Source organism: Loxodonta africana, chromosome 25, assembly GCF_030014295.1.
Source record: "Loxodonta africana isolate mLoxAfr1 chromosome 25, mLoxAfr1.hap2, whole genome shotgun sequence".
In the NCBI taxonomy this organism is placed as follows: Eukaryota; Metazoa; Chordata; class Mammalia; order Proboscidea; family Elephantidae; genus Loxodonta; species Loxodonta africana.
In genome coordinates this window covers 42,740,272-42,763,377 of record NC_087366.1, presented here as the reverse complement: position 1 = coordinate 42,763,377, position 23,106 = coordinate 42,740,272, and the positions used below count along the sequence as shown (strand labels likewise).

The window sequence follows — 23,106 nt, the reverse complement described above, 5'->3', positions numbered from 1 at the left end:
TGAACTGAATTCGGAAGTGCAAATCATTTTCTTCCTTAGAAAGGCCTTCTGAAGGAAAAAGACTTATAGGTAGATTCAAATTTTGTAATACCTGTCACCACCTAATTGCCTTGTGAAATCCAAGCAGCTCTTTAATGGTCATTTTCGTAGCTAGCACTTAAAATGATGGTCCACGCAATGATTTGTGAGTGTGTGCACATAGGAAAAAGCCCAGTCAGTACGCCCATGTAGTCTCTCATTTATATCTCCAAAGGCTGTGATTAATGGTGAGTTACAACGCAAAGTTGGAAAACATCCTTTGAAATTTTGATTGACTCATTTCTCTTTCAGAACTGCACCATACAAACTATTTTAGCTTTCCCTTGTACAACAAGTGTTTCACCTACAGTTAGGGTGTTTCTGTAAAGCTGTTGGCTTAATGAGATCAATGGTAATGATATTGTGATAAAGTTCTGGCAAAGAGAGCTACAAGTAAATTTAATTAAACTCTCTTCATTGTTTAGAACATTAGGGAAGTGGAAATGATGGAAGTCTCTGGTCTGGTGGGGAGAGGCCCCTCTTGAATAATTAGTAATTCTTCAAAGAAGCAGTACCTCTATCACTTTGCAAAGTGTCAGGATGGGACTGGTAAGCCAGAGCAGGATTTGAAATCATCACAGGCATTGAAGTGACATCTAAACTGTTCTGAAGGAAAGGCTAATTATGAATTCCTGGAAAAAGAGTGGCGTATTGGAGTTCAATAGCACCTTTCATCTTGAGAGCGTCCACATGACAGTGACTGTGAGCGGCACAAAGACCAGCAAGAAGACAGCCTCTGAAACCGCCTCTGATTTACCCGCGTGTTTTCAGGGAAGAAGTTCCTCTGATCAACAGCCGGAAGAGTTCTTGCATTAAATGGAACAGAAAGAAAAAATGTTTTAAACTACACTATATTGAGCTCCTTTGTCCCACTGTTTCTGCTCTGCTAGCGTATCTTTGTGCTGAATGCTAGCTAGATAAAATAAAATTTAAAAAAAGCATCTCAAGACCAAATCGTAAATTAATTTAATTTTTATTTTTGCTTTGGGTCTCTCAGAAAAACCAAACGTGCCCTTAACAAAAATTCGTAAGTCTTTTTTTCTTTTGGAACCTCCATTATGTAGCAGGCAATTTATATATTAGCAATACAAGATTAATAAGGTGAGATTTCTTCCTTAAGATGTTCATTCACATCTAAGGGAAAACAGGTAATTAGGCTAGAAACTAAAATGCAAATGGTTTTGCAATAGAAGCATAAAAAAGTTTTGAATCAGTTGATTCATAGAGATTCTCAAGACTATTTTGCATAGTGAATTAATTTGCATAGAAGATTAGTTTTGCAAAGAGTATTCCATTCAGTTTTTTTCTCCCAAAGAATTTCTAAAGGCAAATTCATCAAGATAATGTGATAACAAGACATTTTTTCCTTTTGTCAGAAATGTGTGTTGTCTCTTTTCCCTTCTTCTAAATGTAAATAGTCCTGACCTATGACAGGGTTCCTTCCGACAATCATAAATCCGTTCTGATGTAATTCAAATAAATCTTTTTTTAGTTTTCATTAGTATTGCCTTTTATTATTGGTGTATTTATAAATTGGAACTGTATTTGTCTTTGAGGTTGGCATGAGAATGCTAACATCAGCAAATTACGTGCTGCAATATTGTATGTAATACATATTACTAACGATAAATATACAAAAAAAAAAGACAGTCGTAAGTTCTGCTTGTAACTCGAATATGTCATAAATAGGGGACTAGCTGTAGTTTTTTCATAGTTTACATTGTTGTTGTTGTCAGGTGCCGTCAAGTTGGTTCTGACTCGTAGCTACCCCGTGGACAACAGAACGAAATACTGCCCGGTCCTGCACCATCTTCATAATCCTTGCTGTGTTTGAGCCCATTGTTGCAGCCACTGTATCAGTCCATCTCATTGAGGGTCATCCTCTTTTTTGCTGACCCTCTACTTTACCAAGAATGATGTCCTTCTCCAGGGACTCATGCCTTCTGATAACACGCCCAAAGTACTTGAGGGGAAGTCTCGCCATCCTTGCTTCTAAGGAGCATTCTGGCTGTACTTCTTCCAAGACAGATTTGTTAATTCTTCTTGCAGTCCATGGTATATTCTTCACCAACACTGTAATTCAAAAGCATCAATTTTTCTCCGGTCTTCCTGTTTCCTTGTCCAACTTTCCCATGCATATGAGGTGACTGAAAATACCATGGCTTGGGCCAGGCACACCTTAGTCCTAAAAGGGAGGTCTTTGCTTTTTAACACTTTAAAGAGGTCTTTTGTAGCAGATTTGCCCATTGTAGTATGTCATTTGATTTCTTGACTGCTGCTTGGACATTGACTGTGGATGCAGGTAAAATGAAGTCCTTGTCAACTTCAGTCTTTTCTCCATTTATCATGATGTTGCTTACTGGTCCACTTGTGAGGATTTTTGTTTTCTGTATGTTGAGGTGTAATCCATACTGAAGGCGGTAGTCTTTGATCTTCCTCGGTAAGTGCTTCAAGTGCTCTTCCCTTTCTGCAAGTAAGGTTGTGTCATCTGCATATTGCAGGCTGTAAATGAGTCTTCCTCCAATCCTGATGCAGCATTCTTCCTTGTATAGTCCAGCTTCTCTAATAGTTTACATAGTTCTTGCTTATATGCACAAATATTCTTCCTGACACTTCTCCTAATGGAGTCTTAAAAAGGCCAACACAGTACAGTCTTATAAAAAAAAAAAAATAGAGCTTGTGAATAGGTATCTATGTCTACTTCCTGATTAACCATTTATTGCTTCTAGTATATATTTAATAAAAAGTATATATTTGGAGCCCTGGTAGTGTAGTGGCTAAGAGCTATGGCTGCTAACCAAAAGATTAGCAGTTCAAACCCTATGGGGCAGTTCTACTCTGTCCTATAGGGCGTCTATGAGTCGGAATTGACTCAACAGCCACAGGTTTGGTTTTTTTGTTTTGGTATATATTTGGCAATTGACCACTGCTGTCTTTGTCAGTTGAATTGTAAACACCCAAAGAAAGAGCTTGTGGCTCCCTAATATAGTGATGAGGGGAAAAAATTATGTTGTTGATGGTGATGGCATTGTGGTAAGCAGTTAATTAGCATTGCTTCTTTAATCTTCACCTGTCATAAATGTGTGCTATTGTTATTATCTCCATTTTACAGATGAGAAAACTGGGTCTTAGAGTGATAAAGTAGCTCACCTGTTTATACAGCCTGCAAGTGGGACAGCCAGGATTCAAACTCAGCTCTGTCTGGCCCAAATGCATTCTCTTAAGTACGCCACTATTTTCATTGAAATGACAATATGCTGACAGTTAGAAACAAATATATTTGTAAGAAGGCGGTGTTTAGTTTATTAGGCTCATCTGTTTGTATCTGGCAGGGAATTGGCTCTTTGACTTAAGAAAGTGAAGTTTACCCAGTTGAACACTGATGATTATTTCCGTGGACTTCAATAATTTTGTAGCTAGAAGAAATGTTACGCATCACTTGCTTCTAATCTCTTATTTTAAAGGCAAAGAAAATAAGCTCCAGAGAGAACCTCACAGTCCCAAGGCATGTCCAGGTTTCCCGTCTATAGTCTAGTGTTTTGTTATCCTATGCTTATCATTTCCCTCACCTGCCTAAACAGGCAGAGAGTGAAAACACAGTCTAACCCTTCATAACTCAATGGCTTCCATATGAATATATATATAGATATATACACACATTTATAAATCTGTTATATATACTCCCTATGTATGTATGTGTATGTGTATATATGAAGAAATATATATGAAGGTAAGTCAAAAATATTGCTGCAAAATCACAGAAACCTTTATTAAACAAAACTATCAAAATGTGAAGCTATTTTTTTCTGATATATCCTCCATCTAGGTCTGTACACTTCTGAAGGTGGTGTTTCCATCTCTTTAACCCTTCCCTGAAGAATTCTGTCTACACTCTGGCAGTTTGAGCAGCCTCGAGGAACTCAAATTGTGTTCCTTTTAAATGTTCTGTGAGTTTAGGGAACAAAAAGAAGACTGAAGGGGCAAGATCAGGGCTGTAGGGTGGATGATATAGGTTTCCTAATGAAATTCTCTTAAGGCAGCCCTTGCTACCCTTGAAGAATGATCAGGTACATTGCTGTGATGGAGAAAAAAAAAAAAAACCCTGAGTGCAACTTTTCTGGCCTTTTTCTCACCAATGCAGTTTTCCGTTTTCTTAAAGCTTCTTCACAGTAAGCGCTTGTGATTGTTCTGTGTCCTGTAAAAAAAAATTTATGAAGATTGCCCCTTTGGAGTCCCCCAAAACAGTCACCATAGCCTTCTGAACAGTCTTTCCTCTCTTAGCTCATCTTTGAGGTCTTCCTGACCTTCCTTAAAATGCTTGATCCACCTAAAAACAGTTGTTTTAGGTGGGGCAGCATTCCCATAAACTTGTTGCAAAGCTTCAATGATTTGGGAAGATGTCCATTTGAGGTTTGTTAAAAATTTGGTATTAGCCCTGACCTCAAAATCATTTTTTTCCTTACAGCAAAAAGTATCCCTTTTTTTTTTTTTTGAAGGCACCCTAACGAGGCTGAGACAAGCATCTTACTGAGAGAACTTACCTGTAGCCATCCACTGATAGCAGAGACTTATTTTAAACACATTTTATTTGAGATAAAACCATGCATGTCTGGAACCCTAGTGGCAATACTTTTTGACTTCCCCTCGTATATATCTGCTTTTGAGATGCTTGAAGTATCTAAACTGAAGATGGTCTTAAACTGAAACGTTCCAAAGAGTTTTAATACTTACTGCTATGACTTTGTGTAGTTCTTCTCATCCCTGTTACTATCTGGCTTGCTCCTTTAGTTTGCCGACTGTTAGGATTTCCCTTCTCATCCAATTTACTATTGCTAAAAGGCCCCTGGGTAGTATAGCCAGTATGAGGTTGGTCATTAACTGGAAGGTTGGCAGTTTGAATCCATCCAGCAGAAGAAAGGCTTGGTGATCTACTTCTGTAGGATTGTTGTCATTAGTTGCTGTCAAGTCCAGTTCCAATTTATGGCGATCCCATGTGTACAGAGTAAAACTGCTCCATATGGTTTTCAATGCTGTGAGCTTTTGGAAGCAGGTCACCAGGGCTGTCTTCTGAGGTGCCTTTGGGTGGGTTCAAACTACCAACCTCTCAGCTAGTAGATGAGCACTTAATGTTTGTGCCTCCCAGGGACTCCTTTTATAAGATTTGTATTGTCTGAAGATTACACCCTATAGAGCACATTTCTACTCTGACACACATGGAGTCATCATGAATTGGAATCAACTTGACAGCAACTTTTTAATTTAAGTAGAAGAAAAAATTAATATTGGGAAACAGATAATAAATGTGTTAAAACCACACTTAATATAAAAATCAACTCATAGGATGCTTAGGGGAACTTCAGGGGATAAGATGGATGTGTTTTTATAGGTGGTCTTTGTGACCAATTTTAGCTTTTAGAAAGCAGGGTTTTTTGATGGGGGGTTGGAGATTAGCTTTTATTTTATTTATCTATTTCCTTCTTTTTTTGCTCATTTTAAGTTCTTGGATAAACTACATCTCAATAAAGATCAAAACAGTTAAATGCATTTCCCTGTTCACATTTTCATGTAACTATTATTGTCTGAACAAACTCCTATTTTTACAAGAATTTTAACTTTTTTTTTTCTTTTCTGGAGATTATGGGTTAGAACAGTTAAAGATTTTTGAAATACAACCATAGAGGTCACCTTAGAAATTCTCATTGCTGGTTTCTAGGCTCCTAGTCCGATAAACTGAGAGGCGACGTGACTTTGCAGAGGAAACCTGTGTTCACAGCTGCGCACTTGAATTCAGCCCCTACCCGGAGTAACCGGCACCTTGTACCTGGGTGCTGAGGTACTTAAAGTGTCAGTCCAAGAGGTTTCTGTGTCCATCTAATCCGGCCTGGTTTAAACCCTTAAGTAGATAATACAAGGGCTTAGAGGCTGATACTCAGTAGGGCAAAGCAGCTTATTCCTCATGTCTGAACATTGTGTCAGGTGAGGGAAAGGACAAACAGTAACCAAATAAAAATTCATAAGAGTGTATCTGTGTATGTATTTCTACACTTGGATGAGATTATTAAATAAAAAGAAGTGGGGTAAGTGGATAATGTCAAGACCTATTGGGGGCCCAATAAAAAGCATCTCTTTCTTATCTATATTTGAACAAATTGAAAAAGGGAAGGCGGCGGGGGGTGGCCACAATATCACCTTGATTGCTGATAAAACTATTACTATTAATGAGTGTATAACCAAGTAAGCTTCAATACTGAATCCCAGTTCCGAACTACCTTTCTCGCTGCCGAGAGAGAAGAGGTGAGTCCTGCAGACCAATGTCTCATTCCCAACCCTTCTAGTAGCTAAGTCAGCCCATTTCTCCTGGAGTAGAGTCAGTTAGGAGGCAGAAAGATACCAGGAAAATCAGGCTAACGGTGCTCCCTCCAGGTGAAAAGAAATTCCAGGAGTGTGCACGGGCATTTGAATCCATTATTTATGGCGTGGTACTTTTTTTTTTTACTTTTTATATCCACCACCCGTCTTACGGTTTGTTGTACTGTAGTGGCTTGTTTGTTGCTATGATGCTGGAAGCTATGCCAGTGGTATTTCAAATATTACTAGGGTCACCCATGATGGATAGGTTTCAGCAGAGTGTCCAGGCTAAGACAGACTAGGAAGAAAGACTTGGCGATCTTCTTCTAAAAATTAGCCAATGAAAACCCTATGAACCGTAACAGAATGTTGTCTGATGCAGTGCTGGAAGACGAACCCTGTAGGTTGAAGGCACTCCAGATACACAGTGGCCACAACAATGGACTCAAGCGTACCAATGATTGTGAAGATGGTGCAGGATTGGAAAACATTTTTCTGTAGTGCGTGGGGTCACCATGACCATGGGGTCAACGGAAACTAACAACAAACTTCATATATGTATATTGTTAACTCTACGTGTACCATTTTATCTTCAAATCCTGTACCTCACCCTAGCTTACCTCAACCCTAAGAAGAACACTTTGAAAGGGATTATAAGTATTATTATCACCATTTTACAGATGAGAAAACTGAGCCTTAGAGAGGTTACCTCACTTGCTCAAAGTAACATGGGTGATAATTAAAAGAGCCGAGCATCAAATACAGACCTGATTTTAAAATCCATTCTTTCCACATCCCCAGTTTATTTTCTCATATTAATAAATCTGGTAGAACTCATCCAAGTAAATAAGATTTCTTAGGTGAAAATCGTTCTGAAACTGGGTTGTTGGAAATTTGATAAGTCATTGATAGGAAATTTACCCTGTGAATTTTTATAACTTTTCATTTTGAAATAATTTTACACTTACTGAGAGAAGTTGCAGAACTAGTACAGAAAATTCTCACACACCGTTTACTCAGAGTTCTCTGATGCTGACATCTTATATAGCCATAGGGTAATTTATTGACATTGGTACAACACTGTTAACTAAACCACAGACCTTATTCAGATTTCGTCATTGTTTTCACTATTGACTGTGAATTTTTTGAGGGCAGGAACAATGCTATGCTCATTTTCATATCCACAATGTCTAGTGGTAAGTCTGATGTAGAGTAGGTGGTCAGTAAATATTTGTAGAATGCATAAATGAATGAACGGATTTTGAGTGTGTGTGTGTGTACGTTTGAATGTATGTGTGTATGTGAGTATATGAGTGTGTAGGTGTCTCTGTGTGAGGGTGGTTTATAAGCAGCATGTGAGATAAATATAAGATATAGTTTGAATGAATGACGTTCAGAACTAAATTCCACATTAGACTTTGTGAAGCTCAGTCCTTCAAAACTGTGGAACTTTTTCAAAAACAAAAGGGAGTGTACCAATAAGATAGATACAGACAGATAGATACAGTGAATCCACTACTAAATGAACACGAGGCTGTGTGTCATATTCATTGTGTGTGTGTGTGTGTGTGTGTGTGTGTGTTTCATACTCTACCTGAGTGAAGTGCCCAGGCAGGAAAAACAACAGCTGCTGGCAATCAGTCCTGTATTTTTAGAAAGGTTTTAGAAATTTAACATTAAATCAAACCATAGAAACTCTATTGCTTCAAGAGGAATTCCAAGCAAATGTCTTTAAGGCTTCTATTTTTTTTTGTTGTTTTCGCTAAGTTCAGTCAGGATAACATTAGCGAAGTGTGAATTTTGCTATGACGTTGGTCTCTGACAACCTCAAAAATAAACACCCTTTCATTTCAGGCTTTATAAACAAAGAACATGCAACCAGGGTAGAGGCAATATTCACAGCATAAAATTCCTATTAGTAGCTTAATGGACCCCGAAATGGCCATTTTTCTTGTGTTTCCTCCCTCTCCTGTTAACCAAACTGAAAATGTTAATGTGACAAACTCTACCAAGACAAAGATATGTCATTATTCTTAGTGGGGCAAAACTAGCAGGTGAAACTTATTTATCTCAAAATAATCCAACTTTTAAAAGGTTTTAATTATATTATTATTGTTGTTTAGATGGAAGACGTCATAGCACGCATGCAAGATGAAAAAAATGGAATTCCTATTCGTACGGTCAAAAGCTTTCTTTCCAAGATACCTAGTGTCTTCTCTGGTAAGTCTGCTGTCAGTGTATCTCTGTTTTCTCCCACACCTTTTATTTAACTGTTTAAGATCTATTCCAGGCATCCACTGTTGAAACTCTCTCTCTAACTCATTAATCAGTAGCTAATTATTTACTTATAAATTACCAATGCCATGTTCATCATCATGGTAGATGCTTGAAAAAAGGCTTGAAGTAATCATAAAATAACAAAACAAAACAAATAAAACCCTGGCTCTACTCTAAGGGAGCATACAGTTAGTGGCAAAAACATAATGAACAAATGTGAAATAACAGCAAACAATACAAAACTAGATTGAAAATGTATGAGATAACGCTATATAGAATATATATGGGAGCTAGGAGGGTGAAGGAATCAGTAAGGAGCCAGGAAATGGTTCCTTAAGAAATGAGCTGAGGGTGAAGAACCGGGAGGAGTTATATCAGCCTGAGACCATGGGCACCCCCTGCTGAGCATGCAGAGCTGGGACTTGATGAACTACAGAGAAGAGGAGGGGTAGACAGGACATTGAAGGAAATGAGGTGGACTAGATAGAGGTAGGTCAGATAACAAAGGTCTTTGAAAGCCACCAAAAGAATTTAGATTTCATATATGGGGAGATATGGAGACATTTAAAATTTTTGCAGAGAATGTTATGATCAAAGTGTTCAGGATCCAACTCTTCAGACTGGGATTGGACTGGACTATAAGACAGAAAATGATGCCGGTGAGGAGTGAGCTTCTCGGCTTAAGGAGACACATGAGACTGTGTGCGGCTCCTGTCTGGAGGGGAGACGAGAAGGCCGAGGCGGGCAGGAGCTGGTCGAATGGACATGAGGAATATAGGGCGGAGAGGAGGAGTGTGCTATTTCATTAGGGGGAGAGCAACTAGAAGTACATAGCAAGGTGTATATAAATTTTTGTATGAGACACTGACTTGATTTGTAAACTTTCACTTGGAGCACAATAAAAAAAAAAAGTGTTCAGAATGAGTTGGCATTAAGGAAAGGCTATTATCATGGTGGGAGCCCTGGTGGTGAAGTTTAAGCACTTGTCTACTAACTGAAAGGTTGGCAGTTCAAACCCTGTAGCAGCTCCAAGGGAGAAATATGTGGTGGTTTGCTTCCATAAAGATTATAGGCTTGGAATCCCTATGGAGCAGTTCTACTCTGTCCTAGGGTTGCTATGAGTTGGAATCGACATGATGGCAATGGGTAGTGGGTATCATCATGGTGTTAGTCATAAGACTCTTGCAGTAATAGTTTGGGTGCCAAGATTCTGGTATCCAGGGGCTGAAGGAATACAAAGGAAAAAGCATGAGGATTGGTGAATACCTGAGTATGGAGGATAAAGGAGAATATTACCCAGATGGTTGCCTGTTCTGCTTTGATGCACTGACTGAAAAATAAAAGAATCATTATCCGAAATAGGGAAATTCATAGGTTTATTTGGAAGTAGCTAGAGAAACTAGAGGAAATGAATACCAATAAGTTATAAATTTATGTTCTGTCTCCCTGAGACCATGAAGGCCCCAGCTGTGGGCCTTGGGGCATGCTGGGGGCATGGCCTAGGTACAGCTAAGGGCAGAAGTATGACCAGACAGATCTAAGCCTTGCTGTGCCTCTGGTCACCTACCGTACCCCCTACCACCCTGCCCACCTGGCACCAAGCATGCCTGCCCTCCTTTTCACCCACCACACCCAACCTGCTCACTGCCCCCACCTATCTGGTGAGCTCCATCACACGCCCCTGTGCCACTGGACCAATAACAGGTGGTTACCCATGCCTACCCAACCCACCCTCAGCTGCCCCACACCAGACGAGCAATCACCAGAGCATGCCTGCCCTGCCTGCCCTGATATATCAAAACAAACCAAAACAAAAAATCGACAAAACAAATTCCTGAGTTCTACAAGGAGAACTCAGAAAAGGAAATCAAGAAAACAATACCATTTACAATAGCCCCTAATACCTAGGAATAAATCTAACCAGGGACGTAAGAGACTTATACAAGGAATTCTACAAAAGACTGCTGCAAAAAACCAAAAAAAGACCTATATGCAGTCCTAAAGCAAATCCCAAGAACATTTTTTAATGAAATGGAAAAAACTAATCTCTATAAGGAAAGGAAAGGAAAGAGGCCCCAAATAGCTAAAGAATTACTGAAGAAGGAGAACAAACTAGGAGACCTCACACTTCTCAATATCAGAACTTACTATACAGCCACAGTAATCAAAAGAGCCTGTTACTGGTATGATAGACACATAGACCAATGGAACAGAATTGAGATCCCAGAAGTAAATCCATCCAGCTATGGACAGCTGATCTTCAGCAAAGGCTGAAGCCCATTCAATGGGGAAGAGAGAATCTCTTTAACAAATGGTGCTGGCAAAACTGGATATACATTTGCAGAAGAATGAAACAGGATCCCTACTCACACTATATACAAACTGATTGAAAATGTATCAAAGACCTAAATGTTAAATTGAAACTCTAAAATTCCTAGAAAATAACATAGGGACAAAGTTAGGGTTCTTAATTTATGGTATAAATATACTATCAGACATAACTAAAAATGCACGAACAACCGAAGATCAACTAGATAACTGGGACCTCCTAAAAATTAAATACTCATCAAAAGACTTTACCAAAGATTAAAAAGAGAACCTACAAACTGGGAAAAAAATGTTTGGCAATGACATATCTGACAAGGATCTTATCTCTAAAATATATAGAAAACTTCAACATTTCAACAACAAAAAGACAAATATTCCAGTCAAAAAATGGATAAAAGACATGACAAAACACTTGCTGAATGTCAGCAAGGAAGACATTCAGGCAGCTAACAAAAACATGAAGAGATGCTCTCAATCATTAGCCATTAGAGAGATGCAATCAAAACTACAATGAGATACCACCTGACCCCTGCAAAAATGGCAATGATCAAAAAAGTGAAAACAGCAAATGCTGACAAGGTTGTGTGGAGTTTGGGACCCTTATGTATTGCTGGTGGAATTGTAAAATGGTACAAGCACTATGGAAAATGATATGACACGGCCTCAAAAAGCTAAAAATAGAAATACCTATGATCTAGCAATCCCACTTCTAGGTATATATCCTAGGGAAATTAGAGCAGTGACTTGAATAGATATATGCACACTCATGTTCACTGCAGCATTATTCACATTAGCAAAAAAGATGGAAACAACCTAAGCGTCCATTGTCATATGAATGAATAAACTGAAAGTGGTACGTATATGTAGTGGAATACTATGCAACAATAAAGAATAATGATGCATCGGAAAAATATAACACGGGTGAATCTGGAAGACATTATACTGAGTAAAATAAGTCAATCACAAAAGGACAAATATTGTATGATCCACTTTTATAAAAACTCAAGTTTTTACACACAGAAAGCAATGTTCTTTGATGGTTACCAAGGGTGAGAGGGAGGGGGAGGGAAAAATACTAGATAGTAGACACATTAATTCTGGTGAAGGGAAGGGCGATACACAATATGGGGGTAGTCTGTACAAAGTGACAAAGGTAAATAAATGGAGACACTGAGAGTTACACAAGAATAAAGGACAACTACGTTAAATGCTATAACATATACAATTCTGCAACAACAGCAATAACAGCCAAAAAGTTGTGAGTGGTTACATAGGTAGATATGTATGCCGTATAGATGTGGGAAGGCGGATGGGAGTACATGTGTGTGCATATATAACTATAGTTGTGGGCATTTGTATGTACATAATCATATGTGCTATATATATATTGGTATATATAATAGAGCACATAGAAGGCACAGTTATGGAAACTTCTTAGACATATCCAAACACCTCGTGGGATTGAGTTACTGGGTTTGACGGTTAAGGACCATAGTCTCGGGGGATATCTAGATCAACTGCCATAACATAGTTCATAAAGATAGTGTTCAACATCCTAATTTGGTGAGTAGTGTCTGGGGTCTTAAAAGCTTTTGAGCAGCTATCTAAGATAAAACTGTTGGCCTTTTCCTGTCTGGAGCAAAGGAGAGTGAAGGGAACCAAAGACTCAAATTAGCCCACATGAACCACAGCCTCCTCTAGTCTGAGACCACAAGAACTACATGGTGCCCAGCCACTGCTAATGACCGCTGTGACTAGGGACACAATAGAAGGTCCTGGTTAAAATATGTAAAATGTGTAGAACAGAACTCAAATTCATAAAAAAGACTAGACTTACTGGGGTGGAGACTAGGGGAACCCCCAAGACTGTCTCCCTAAGATACCTTTTTAACCTGGAACTGAAACCACTCTTAGAGGTCACCTTTCAGCCAAATAATAGATTGGGTTATAAAATAAACATTAACACCCATGAGGAATGTGCTCCTTAGAACAATCAACTATAGGAGACCACACAGGCAACACTTACCCAAAAACAAAGATAAGTAGGCAAGGACAGGCAGGGAAAATGGAGGGATGGAACTGGGGAAGGCAGGGTGGAAATGGGGAGAGTGCTGACACGCTGTAGGGACAGCAACCAATGTCAAGGAACAATTTATGTATGAATTGTTGAGTGGGAAACTAATTTGCTGTGTAAACTTTCACCTAAAACACAATCAATTGTTCAAAAAAAAATTGATGGCATTTTTCATATTAATGTTTGCAGTTTTTATTCTTTGTTCTCTAGAAGTACTTCAGGAGCTCTCTGCTTTATAAGTTCAGTTGGATGATTTTCTATAGGTTTAACTGGTATGTCTAGTGTTCATCAGCCTCATTGTATTACTACGTATATCTAAATTGTAATGGCCTTAAGTTCCTTCCACTTTTCTTACAGGATTTTCAGTCCTTTTTAGGAATTCCCTTTCCCAGATATTTCTGATGGTGCCTGGGGAACGTTAATTCTTGCGTCCTTTTGTGACCTATCTTGCTACCTGCCGCTTCCTCACCTGGCTTCTTCTCCTTCTACCTCTTCTTCCTGAGCCTGCCTCACCTTCTCCTATAGAGCTACTGATGAAACAGGGGTCTGGTGACTTTATTAACCTTTGGTAGAACCAGAAACCAGCTGTGATGAAAAGTCTGTGATGTGTGAGAGGAAGGTAGTATGATAGTTGTGGGGAGTCTATCCTTACTATGGCCTGTTCCATGGGAGGAAAAGGATCTCAATTGTTCATCTAGCTCTTTCAGTTTACCCACATATGTTCCCTGAAGCCTTGTTAATGAGCTGTCAGGCTACAAAACAACATAATAGGAATCATAAATGCATAAAGCTGAAAGAAGGCAGTCTGAACGAGCTGCCTACTGTATGATTCCAACTTCGGTTAGCCCCCAACTTAACGTATTCAAGTTACGACGGACCGCACTGACAACTGTCTGTTTTTTTAATTTTTTTTTAAAGGATGTATGTATTTTTATTTATGTATGTATGTCTTAAAATATATCTATAAGTTTACATGTAATGTTTCCAACCCCCATAGACAAATAAATATTGGCTTTATAAAGATACTGGTAATAAAAGGCAATAATAATGAAATCCTTCCCCCCGCCCCCCCCCCCCCCCAAAATGAGGTTTTCTGCTTATGTCAGAACCGACTTACATCAGAGTTGTCAGAAAGGAACCCTGTCATAAGTCAGGGACTACCTGAATATGATATTTTTCAAAAAGCAAAACTTTGTGGTTCATGGGCCAATTGTATCATCACCTGGAAACTTATTAGAAATGTGGTACCTGGCCCCCAACCTAGATGTATTGAATGAGACCCTCAATTTTAACAGTAACTTTTAAGAAGTACTGCCCTGAAGTAAGCCCTCAGAAGCAGGGCAGCTGGGCTGGACTGGGTTCCTGGGTTCTCCCCAGGGCTCTGGGAGCTGAGGCCAAGATGCTTATGCAGTTCCTTTCTCTTCTCACATTGCAACATTTTCAAGGGGTCTGATCGTCCTTTCTGCAATCTGGCCTCAATGAAGACCACCCAGTCCATCTAATGGACTTATTTTTTTTTAATAATACACTTTATTTGTAGAGTACTTTTATGTTTTTGGAAAAATTACACAGAAAGTATAGATAATTCTCGTACACCCCAACCCCGTTTACAATTTCTCCTATTATTAACGTCTTGCATTAATGCTGTACATTTCTTGTAATTGAGGAACTGACTTTAATCCATTATTATTACCTGAAGCCCATAGCTTACATTTAGGGTCCTCTCTTTGTGTTGACAGTTCTCTGGCTTTTGACAGTTGTATAATGTAATGTGTCTGCCATTACACTAGTTCACTGCTCTTAAAATGTCTGTGCTTCACCTATTCACTCCTCCCCACTCCCCTTTTACCTCTTGCAACCGCAGATCTTTTTACCGTCTCTATAGTTTTGCTTTTTTAAGAATACTATGTAGTTGGGATCATACAGGATGCAGCTCTCTCAGACTGGCTTTTTTCACCTTATTGTTGTTAGGTGCTGTCAGGTTGGTTCTGACTCATAACCACCGTATGTACGACAGAACAAAATGCCACCCGGTCCTGCATCATCCTCACAATCTTTGCTATGTTTGAGCCCATTGTTGCAGCCACTGTGTCAATCCATCAGATTTAGGGTCTTCCTCTTTTTCCCTGACCTTCTGCTTTACCAAGCATGATGCCCTTCTCTAGGAACTGATCCTTCCTGATAACATATCCAGAGTATATGAGACATGCTCTTGCCATCCTTGCTTCTAAGGAGCATCCTGGTTGTACTTCTTCCAAGAAAGATTTCTTCGTTCTTTTGGCAACCCAGTGCCGTCGAGTTGATTCCGATTCATATTGACCCTTTGGCAGTCCATGGTATTTTAGTATTCTTCACCAACACCACAACTCAAAGGTGTCAGTTCTTCTTTGGCCTTTCTTATTCATTGTCCAGCTTTCACATGCATATGCAGGGATTGAAAACACCAGGGCTTGGCTTAGGCACACCTTAGTCCTCAAGGTGACATTTTTGCTTTTCAACACTTTAAAGAGGTCTTTGGCAGCAGATTTGCCCAGTACAATGCATCTTTTGATTTCTTGACTGCTGCTTCCATAGGTGTTATTGTGGATCCAAGTAAAATGAAATCCTTGACAACTTCAATCTTTTTTTTTTCATTTATCATGATGTTGCTTATTAGTCCAGTTGTGAGGATTTTTTCTTTATGTTGAGGTGTAATCCCTACTGAAGCGATATGCATTTAACATTCCTCCGTGCCTTTTTGTAGCTTGATACCTCATTTATTTTTATTGCTGAATAATATTACATTGTATGGGGTACCTCAGTTTCTTTGTTCATTCATCTGTTGAAGGACATCTTGATTATTTCCAATTTCCGTTAACTATGAGTAAAGGTCCTATAAACAAACTTTTCACGTGCAGGGTTTTGTATGGGCACATGTTTTCAACTCATTTCAGTAAATACCTAGAAACACAATTGCTGGCTTATATAGTATATAGTAAGTCAATGTTTAGCTTTGTAAGAAACTGCCCCACTCTTCCAAAATGGCGGTACCATTTCGCATTCCCACCAGCAGTGAATCAGAGCTCCTGTTGCTCCGCATCCTTGCCAGCGCTTGGTGTCAGTGTTTTGCATTTTAACCATTCTAATAGGTATGTAGTGCTATGTCATTGCTGTTTTAATTTGCAGTTACCCAATGACATATGATGTTGGGAAACCCTGGTGGTGTAGTGGTTAAGTGTTACGGCTGCTAACCAAAAAGGTTGGCAGTTCGAATCCACCAGACGCTCCTTGGACACTCCATGGGGCAGTTCAACTCTGTCCTATAGGGTCTCTATGAGTCAGAATCGACTCAACGGCAGTGAGTTTTTTTTTTATATGATGTTGAGTTTCTTTCCATATGCTGATTTGCCATCTATGTCTCTTCTTTGGCATGGTGTCTATTCAGATCTTTTCCCCAATTTGTCATTGGGTTGTTTATTTTCTTATTGTTGAGTTTTAAGAGTTCTTTGTATGTCTTGGTTACAAGTTATTTATCAGATATGTGTTATGCAAATATTTTCTCCCAGTCTGTAGCTTGTCTTTTTATTCTCTTAACAGTGTCTTTTGCAGAGCAGAAGTTTTTGATTTTAATGAAGTCTAACTTTCCATTTTTTCTTTTATGTATCATGCTTTTGGTGTGTCTAAAGACTCAGTGCCAAAACCAGTCATCTAGGTTTTCTTCTCTGTTATCTTCTAGAAGTTGTATTGTTTTGTGTTTAACATTTAGGTCTGTGATTTTGATTTTATTTTTATTTGTTTTGCTGTGGGAAGGATGAGGATTTAGGAAGAAGAATCTAGTCCCTTTACACCTAACTGTCAACAGCTAGGTGAAGGAATTAGCACCACTCAGCTCTACCAGGAAGCAGCCATGCTTCAAAGGTAAATATATGTCATGGAGGCCAAGTAATGTCTACCTCTATCTCAAGTGCAAAGAGCTGTGTTGAGAGAAGGAGGATGCAATTCTACCCCTCCCCATTATCCTCCAACAACATCTGAGGTCCAGAATCCTGTCCAAGAATCCTATTACACAGATAATATATCTATTAATAGTTTTTTCCCCCATAAATGTTTTTTCTCCAGCTAAATGTCCAACACTTGTTTTTGAGTTTTTTTTTTTTAGGCTCCTAGTTTCTATGGCTCCAATAACCAAAGGAAAAAAATCTTTGGGTAAACTCTCCACTCCAATCTCTTAAACCATGTCCTTGAATGTATACAGTCACACCCCCCCGCCACCCCAGAACTGCTTCCCCCACTCCAGAGGTAGCTTAGGCAATCCTGTAGGTCGTTTGTGACCAAGGGTTGGTGGATGAGATCAATGGTGAACAGTGACTAGAGCTAGACCCATCAGATCCCTCTCCCCTGGGTTTTGTTGAGTTTCACAGAGCCTCAGCTGAGTGTGTGTGTCTGACACTGAGGTGATGTAAACCTGGGCCATGTGTAATGACCATCTGCAGAGAGAAGCAAAGGAAGCCTGCCTGCAGATTGAGAAAAATGAAACAGAGCAAAGAGAAGCAGAAATGATAAGGCAGAGACTGCTGGGTTCCTGGTGGCTTTGTAGCCCTTGTCTCAGTCCTGAAGTGTACAGCCCCACAACCTGCATGAACTTCCCTTGAGTTTCCTCATCTCCTCCATGGCTCCACCATACAAACATTTACTTTTTGTTTTGCCATGTTTTTTCCTTCCCTTTCCTATTCAAACTTTTCCCACACCAATATTTTTAAAAATTTATCTTCCGGAGTGAGGTACAGAAGGCACTCATATCGGACACAAAGTCTTTATGGCTGCATGATATATATATATACACACATAAAAATATTGTAAAAGGTAAACTCACACATTGGGTTGGACCAAATGCTGACCTGGAGACTGGCTGAGAGAGATTCACTGGGGGGGAGGTGGTCCTTAGGAATACAGATTTCCAAACCCTAACTGCAGATATTCTAATTCATTAAGAATGGGATGGATAAAAACCATAAAACTGGCGTAAAGGCAGCCAGCAGTCTTTAAAAGTGCTGGCAGTCATTAAAAGCACTCGGCTGCTAATCAAAAGGTTGGCGCGGGTCAACCCTATCAGCCGCTTCGTGGGAGAAGCATGTGGCAGTCTGCTTCCCTAAAGATTTACAGCCTTGGAAACCCTACGGGGCAGTTCTGCTTTGTCCTTTAGGGAGTCTATGAGTTGGAATCAATTTGAAGGCAGTGGGTTTGGGGTTTTTTTGGTAGTCTTAGAGGCATGCTAACTGTATTTTCCTTCAAGTTTTTTATTTAATTCGATAAACGTTAATCAAGCTGTCACTATATCCTGGGGGTTTTAAGGGTTATTCCTTTAACTTTAGTAGGGAAATAGACTACAATTATGTAAGCACTAAATCTTCAACTGGTGTGATGGTCTGAGGTGAGTTCTCTTAAACCAAAAAAACCAAACCTATTGCCATCGAGTGGATTCCGACCCACAGCCACCCTACAGGACAGAGTAGAACTGCCCCATAGGGCTTCCAAGGCTGTAAACTTTATGGGAGCTGGTCACCAGGTCTTTTCTACTGCAGAGAGACTGGTGAGTTTGACTTGACCTTCCGGTTAGCAGCCAGGTCTTAACCATTGCACCAACAGGGCTCCTTCAATTCTGTTAGTACGGGTAAAAAAGAAAAAAAGAATCAGCTATGGGAGCAGAACTTTATTAATGTGACTGTCCACTAACAATTTGAATTTCATGTACTTCATTCCCCAAAGAAATACCTTCGCTAGAATTTGTTATAAGGGTATGAAAACCTTTAGAGTAGGCTGATGTATCGTTATTTGCATACTATTTTGTAAACTTTTGCAAAGTTAGAGTCAAAGATACTTACTTCATGCTGTCTAAGTTCCTTAAGAGAGGACCGTCCATGAAATAAATGTATTCTACAATAAAATGCTAAGGAAATACTGTATCTAAAGAGAAATTTGCTTTTTTTTTCTTCCTTTTTTTTTCCAAATAAGAAGCACATAACCTGTATTTTCCTATTCCTTTGTATGTAGTTGCCAGGAAGCTTGTTGCTAAATTTAATTTCATTTGTATTTTTTCGATCTTGCCTGCTTCATCACTGACATTATCTACCTTCCTTTTTCCTCCTAATTGAGTTTTTGTCTGTCTTTTACTGTTGTTGTTGTTTTAAATTATATGTGTGTGCATGTTTGTGTGAAAGAGAAAGAGAGAGAAATGGAAGAGTATTCATTTTGTCAATTGCCTCAAATTATATTTGGGAGGCAGAGAAGGAATAAATCCCGAAGAAGCATCTGAGAAGTGCCTGCGAAGTGCCTGAAAAGTATCTGCTCTTTGTCAGGGAGTCCTCTTGCCCAGAATTCTCACCATTAAGTGGGGCTACGTCTTGGCTCTGAACTGAAGCTCTCCATCACAAGATAAAATGAAAGATGAAGTTCAAATATTACTGCATGATAGTTTCGTAAAAGCGCTCGTGCAATTTTTACACAATTGTATCTTCAAATTGGAAAAAACTAACTATGAAGCTAAAAATATAATATTTGCAGGTTTTGTTGAGGACCTCCTCTGAATGAATCCCATAAGTCTTATTCCTGCACGAAGAGCTATTTCACTAGAATTCATATCCTGTAGCTTACAATGTATATTCATCCGCCCACCAGAAAATCTTTGGTAAAACAAACTATGACATTCATATCAGCTGAAAATTCTTTGTATTTGAACACTGAATGCTATCAGAATAAAGATCCAAATCCAGATGGAACACAAAAGTAGGTGAATAAAAGAGGAAATGATTAATTTTACATTTTTCAGGCTATTTCGTCCATCTCTGATAGTCTTTTGCAGCTGTACCATTTAACCTGGTTACATGCGTATTTGAATGAATTAAGACTGGCAAGATAGATTTTCAGTTGTTTAACAACAAGATATTAAAATAGGGTTTTTTTTGGTGCTTTATTTCTAGGAAATATATGACATTCTGATAATACTGAACATTATTTGGGCATAGACTGTTGTTGATGCACAATTGTAGATGGTTTAGAGACTTTAAGTGCATTATAACATATAATGAATAGATTTTAAGTCCCTGTGAGAGAAATAATTACTTCTTCAGTATTTTAATGTTCCAAATGGGTTTGAATCATCGCTTGGGATTTTTTTTTGTGGTAGCGTTTAATCTTCTTTACAATAAGGAGTTTGTTATTTTGATGACATCTATAATTTTTTTAACTTTGGAGAGAGTATTAATAATTTAGGGAACCAACTATATGGTTAGTGGCTTGAAATACATTAGTTGTATTTCTTACTATGCTTCAAGGTAGTTATTATGTAGCTCATTTCATAGGGAAGGAAATGGAGGATCAGAGAGTTCAAGTGTTTTGCCCAATTTTGTACAAGTTATTAATATTTAAACCAAGGTTGGTCCAATTCAGAACCCATCCCCTTTCTCCCCACCACTGTGGATTGACACCATGGGTATAGTCCTTTGCTATGCCTGTGTGTTTCATCTTGACAAATCAATGCATGTCACAATCTGTGGGATTCTGGGTACTTTGATTCATACTTTCCTCTCCCAGTGTATTCTCTCCAGTTGGAAACCCTTTAGAGTACCTGTCAAAAAAATGTGAGCTTTGGCCTCAGTTCTAGCTCTAAGTTGCTGCACGTCCTTGGGCAAACCACTTCATCTTCGTCTTTAAAATTTCGAGATTGGGCCTGATGGTTCCCAGATTTCCTTTCAACATGCTAACCTTCAAAGAATGCAGTGAAGGGGAAAATGTAGAGGAGAATGGATTGATACAAGAAGTTAACATGATAAATGAGACGATTCACAAGTTACTAGAGCGATACAATTTTAGAGGAAATCTCACTCTATATTCTTTCCCTAGGCAATGCCATCAATACTCATGGTGTTACTTACAAACTTTGGGCACCCTCCCAAAGGTATAACTCTAGGCCAGACCTTTTTTCTGAACTCCGGGGTATTCACCTTCCTACAGTATTTCCACTTGAATGTCCCATGCTAGTAATGCTGCAGTCACCTTGTCCTCCCTTTCTGTAGCCCCCTCTTCCCTTGTGTATTCCATCAACAAGTCCTGTCAATTTTTTCGTCTAAGTAGCCACAGAAATCCACTGGCTTTTTATTCTCCTTATATTACTCTAATCCAAGCTGTCATCTTCTCTCACTTTAACTATTTCATCGACTCCTAACTGGTCTCCCCATCCACTCTGGACCTCATCCTCTCTTTCTCCATGGGGCAGCCACAGTGGTATTTTCAAGTTGCAACTCTGATCCGTTAAAGTCCTCTTTCTTTAGGATTAAGACCACGATCCTTAGCAAGGCCTCTAAGCAGACACATGCTTCAGTCCTTGCCTGCCTTTCAGATCTCATCTCATACTGCTCTCCCTCTTGCTCTCTTGGTCTAGCCACAGAGACCTCTTTTTATTTCCTGTAATTTACTGTGACACGAGGCATTGGTGGTTCAGTGGTAGAATTCTCGCCTTCCATGTGGGAGACCTTGGTTTGATTCCCGGTCAGTGTACCTCATGAGCAGCTACCACGCTTCTGTCATTGGAAGCTTGTGTGTTGCTATGATACTGAATAAGTTTTAGTGGAGCTTCCAGGCTAAGATGGGCTAGGAAGAAAGGCCTTGCAATCTACTTTCAAACATCAGCCTGTGAAAACGCTATGGATGACAACAGTCTGAATCCATTGTGCATGGGGTCGACATGAGTTGAGGACCAACTCAGTGTAATCTAACAACAATTGACCATGCTCCTTCTTGCCATAGGGACTTTCCACCATGTGTTCTTCTGTCTGGAATGCTTTTCCCCACACTTCCTTTGCCCAATTTAGACCCACTCACCTTAAGTTTCGGCCTGTTTCTCTTCTTATATAAACCACTTTCCTTTCTTTGTTATTCTATTTGATAATTATGAACTTATTAGGAATAGTATTTGATTAATGTCTATCTTCCAGACTATAATGTAAACTACAAGAAGTTTTCATGAGCTCATTTTGGTAACCCCCTCACAAAAAACAGTGTCTAATGTGGGAGGAGGTTCTCATTAAATACTTATTAGATGGGTGAATAATAATTGCAACTTTTTGAGGAAATACACACAGCCATATGAGTTAGGAAAGTAGTTACATTACTATGAGTGTATGGCTTTGTCAACATATGTAGATTATTTGAACTTTTAAAAACAGTTCTTGTTAATCTTTGATTTATTTTTAATTTTATTTTATTTGCCCTTTAAGTCACATTTAAGTGAATAAAAAATTGTCTGGAATTTATGAGATTATTTTTATTCATCATATGAATTGCATGGACAGGAACATAGACATTCATTCCTTTCTCTTTCTTTGAGCTGAGTATCTGGAGCTGCCTCTACCTTGAGTCCTGTGGAATCCTATTTTGTTAATAATGTATTGAATAGGCCTTGAGTGGCTGCTGTGCTCAGAGCATTTTGCCAAGCCTGCATATAGAGAGAAATAAGACATGGACTCTGTCCTTGAGAAGATCACTGTCTAGTGAGGAGATAGACAAATAAGTGAGATAATCTCATGATAGAAGTAACCAGAGTGCTGCAGGAGTGTGTAGAATCTAACTCAAGCTCCAAGAGAATTTTCTTGGAGAAAGTGAAGTCTGACCTTAGCTGTAAAGGGTGAGTCAGAATTAGCCAGACAAAAGCAAATCACTTGTCCAAAAACTCAAAGACGTAAAAGAGCATGGTGAGCTCAAAAAATTTAAAAAATGCAGAATGACCTTGGCACAAAGAAGAGGTGTTTGGAGAATATGGGAAGAAGACTCTAGAGAGGAAGGCAGGAAATGGATTACATGTTAAGGAGTTGTTAAGGAGTTAGCATTTTATCCTGAAAAAAGAAGTGAAAATTGGACAAAATTTAAGCAGAGAAATGGCATTACCAATTTTTTAAAACAGATTTCTCGAGGGAGAAAAATGTAGAGAACACATATCAGTTTGTGGAGGATGGAGACAAGAATGGAGG

General features: G+C 39.0%; 1 protein-coding gene across 3 annotated transcripts in view; it reads left to right on the top strand.

Annotated features, from left to right (window-relative positions):
• Window positions 1–23,106, top strand: part of RGS7 (regulator of G protein signaling 7) — a 572,799-nt gene that overhangs the window by 255,749 nt on the left and 293,944 nt on the right. For all 3 annotated transcript variants that reach the window (XM_064276719.1, XM_010591043.3, XM_010591044.3), the window contains exon 3: window positions 8,550–8,646. In XM_064276719.1, coding sequence (XP_064132789.1) covers window positions 8,550–8,646 — 97 coding nt within the window. The remainder of the gene's footprint in view (window positions 1–8,549; window positions 8,647–23,106) is intronic.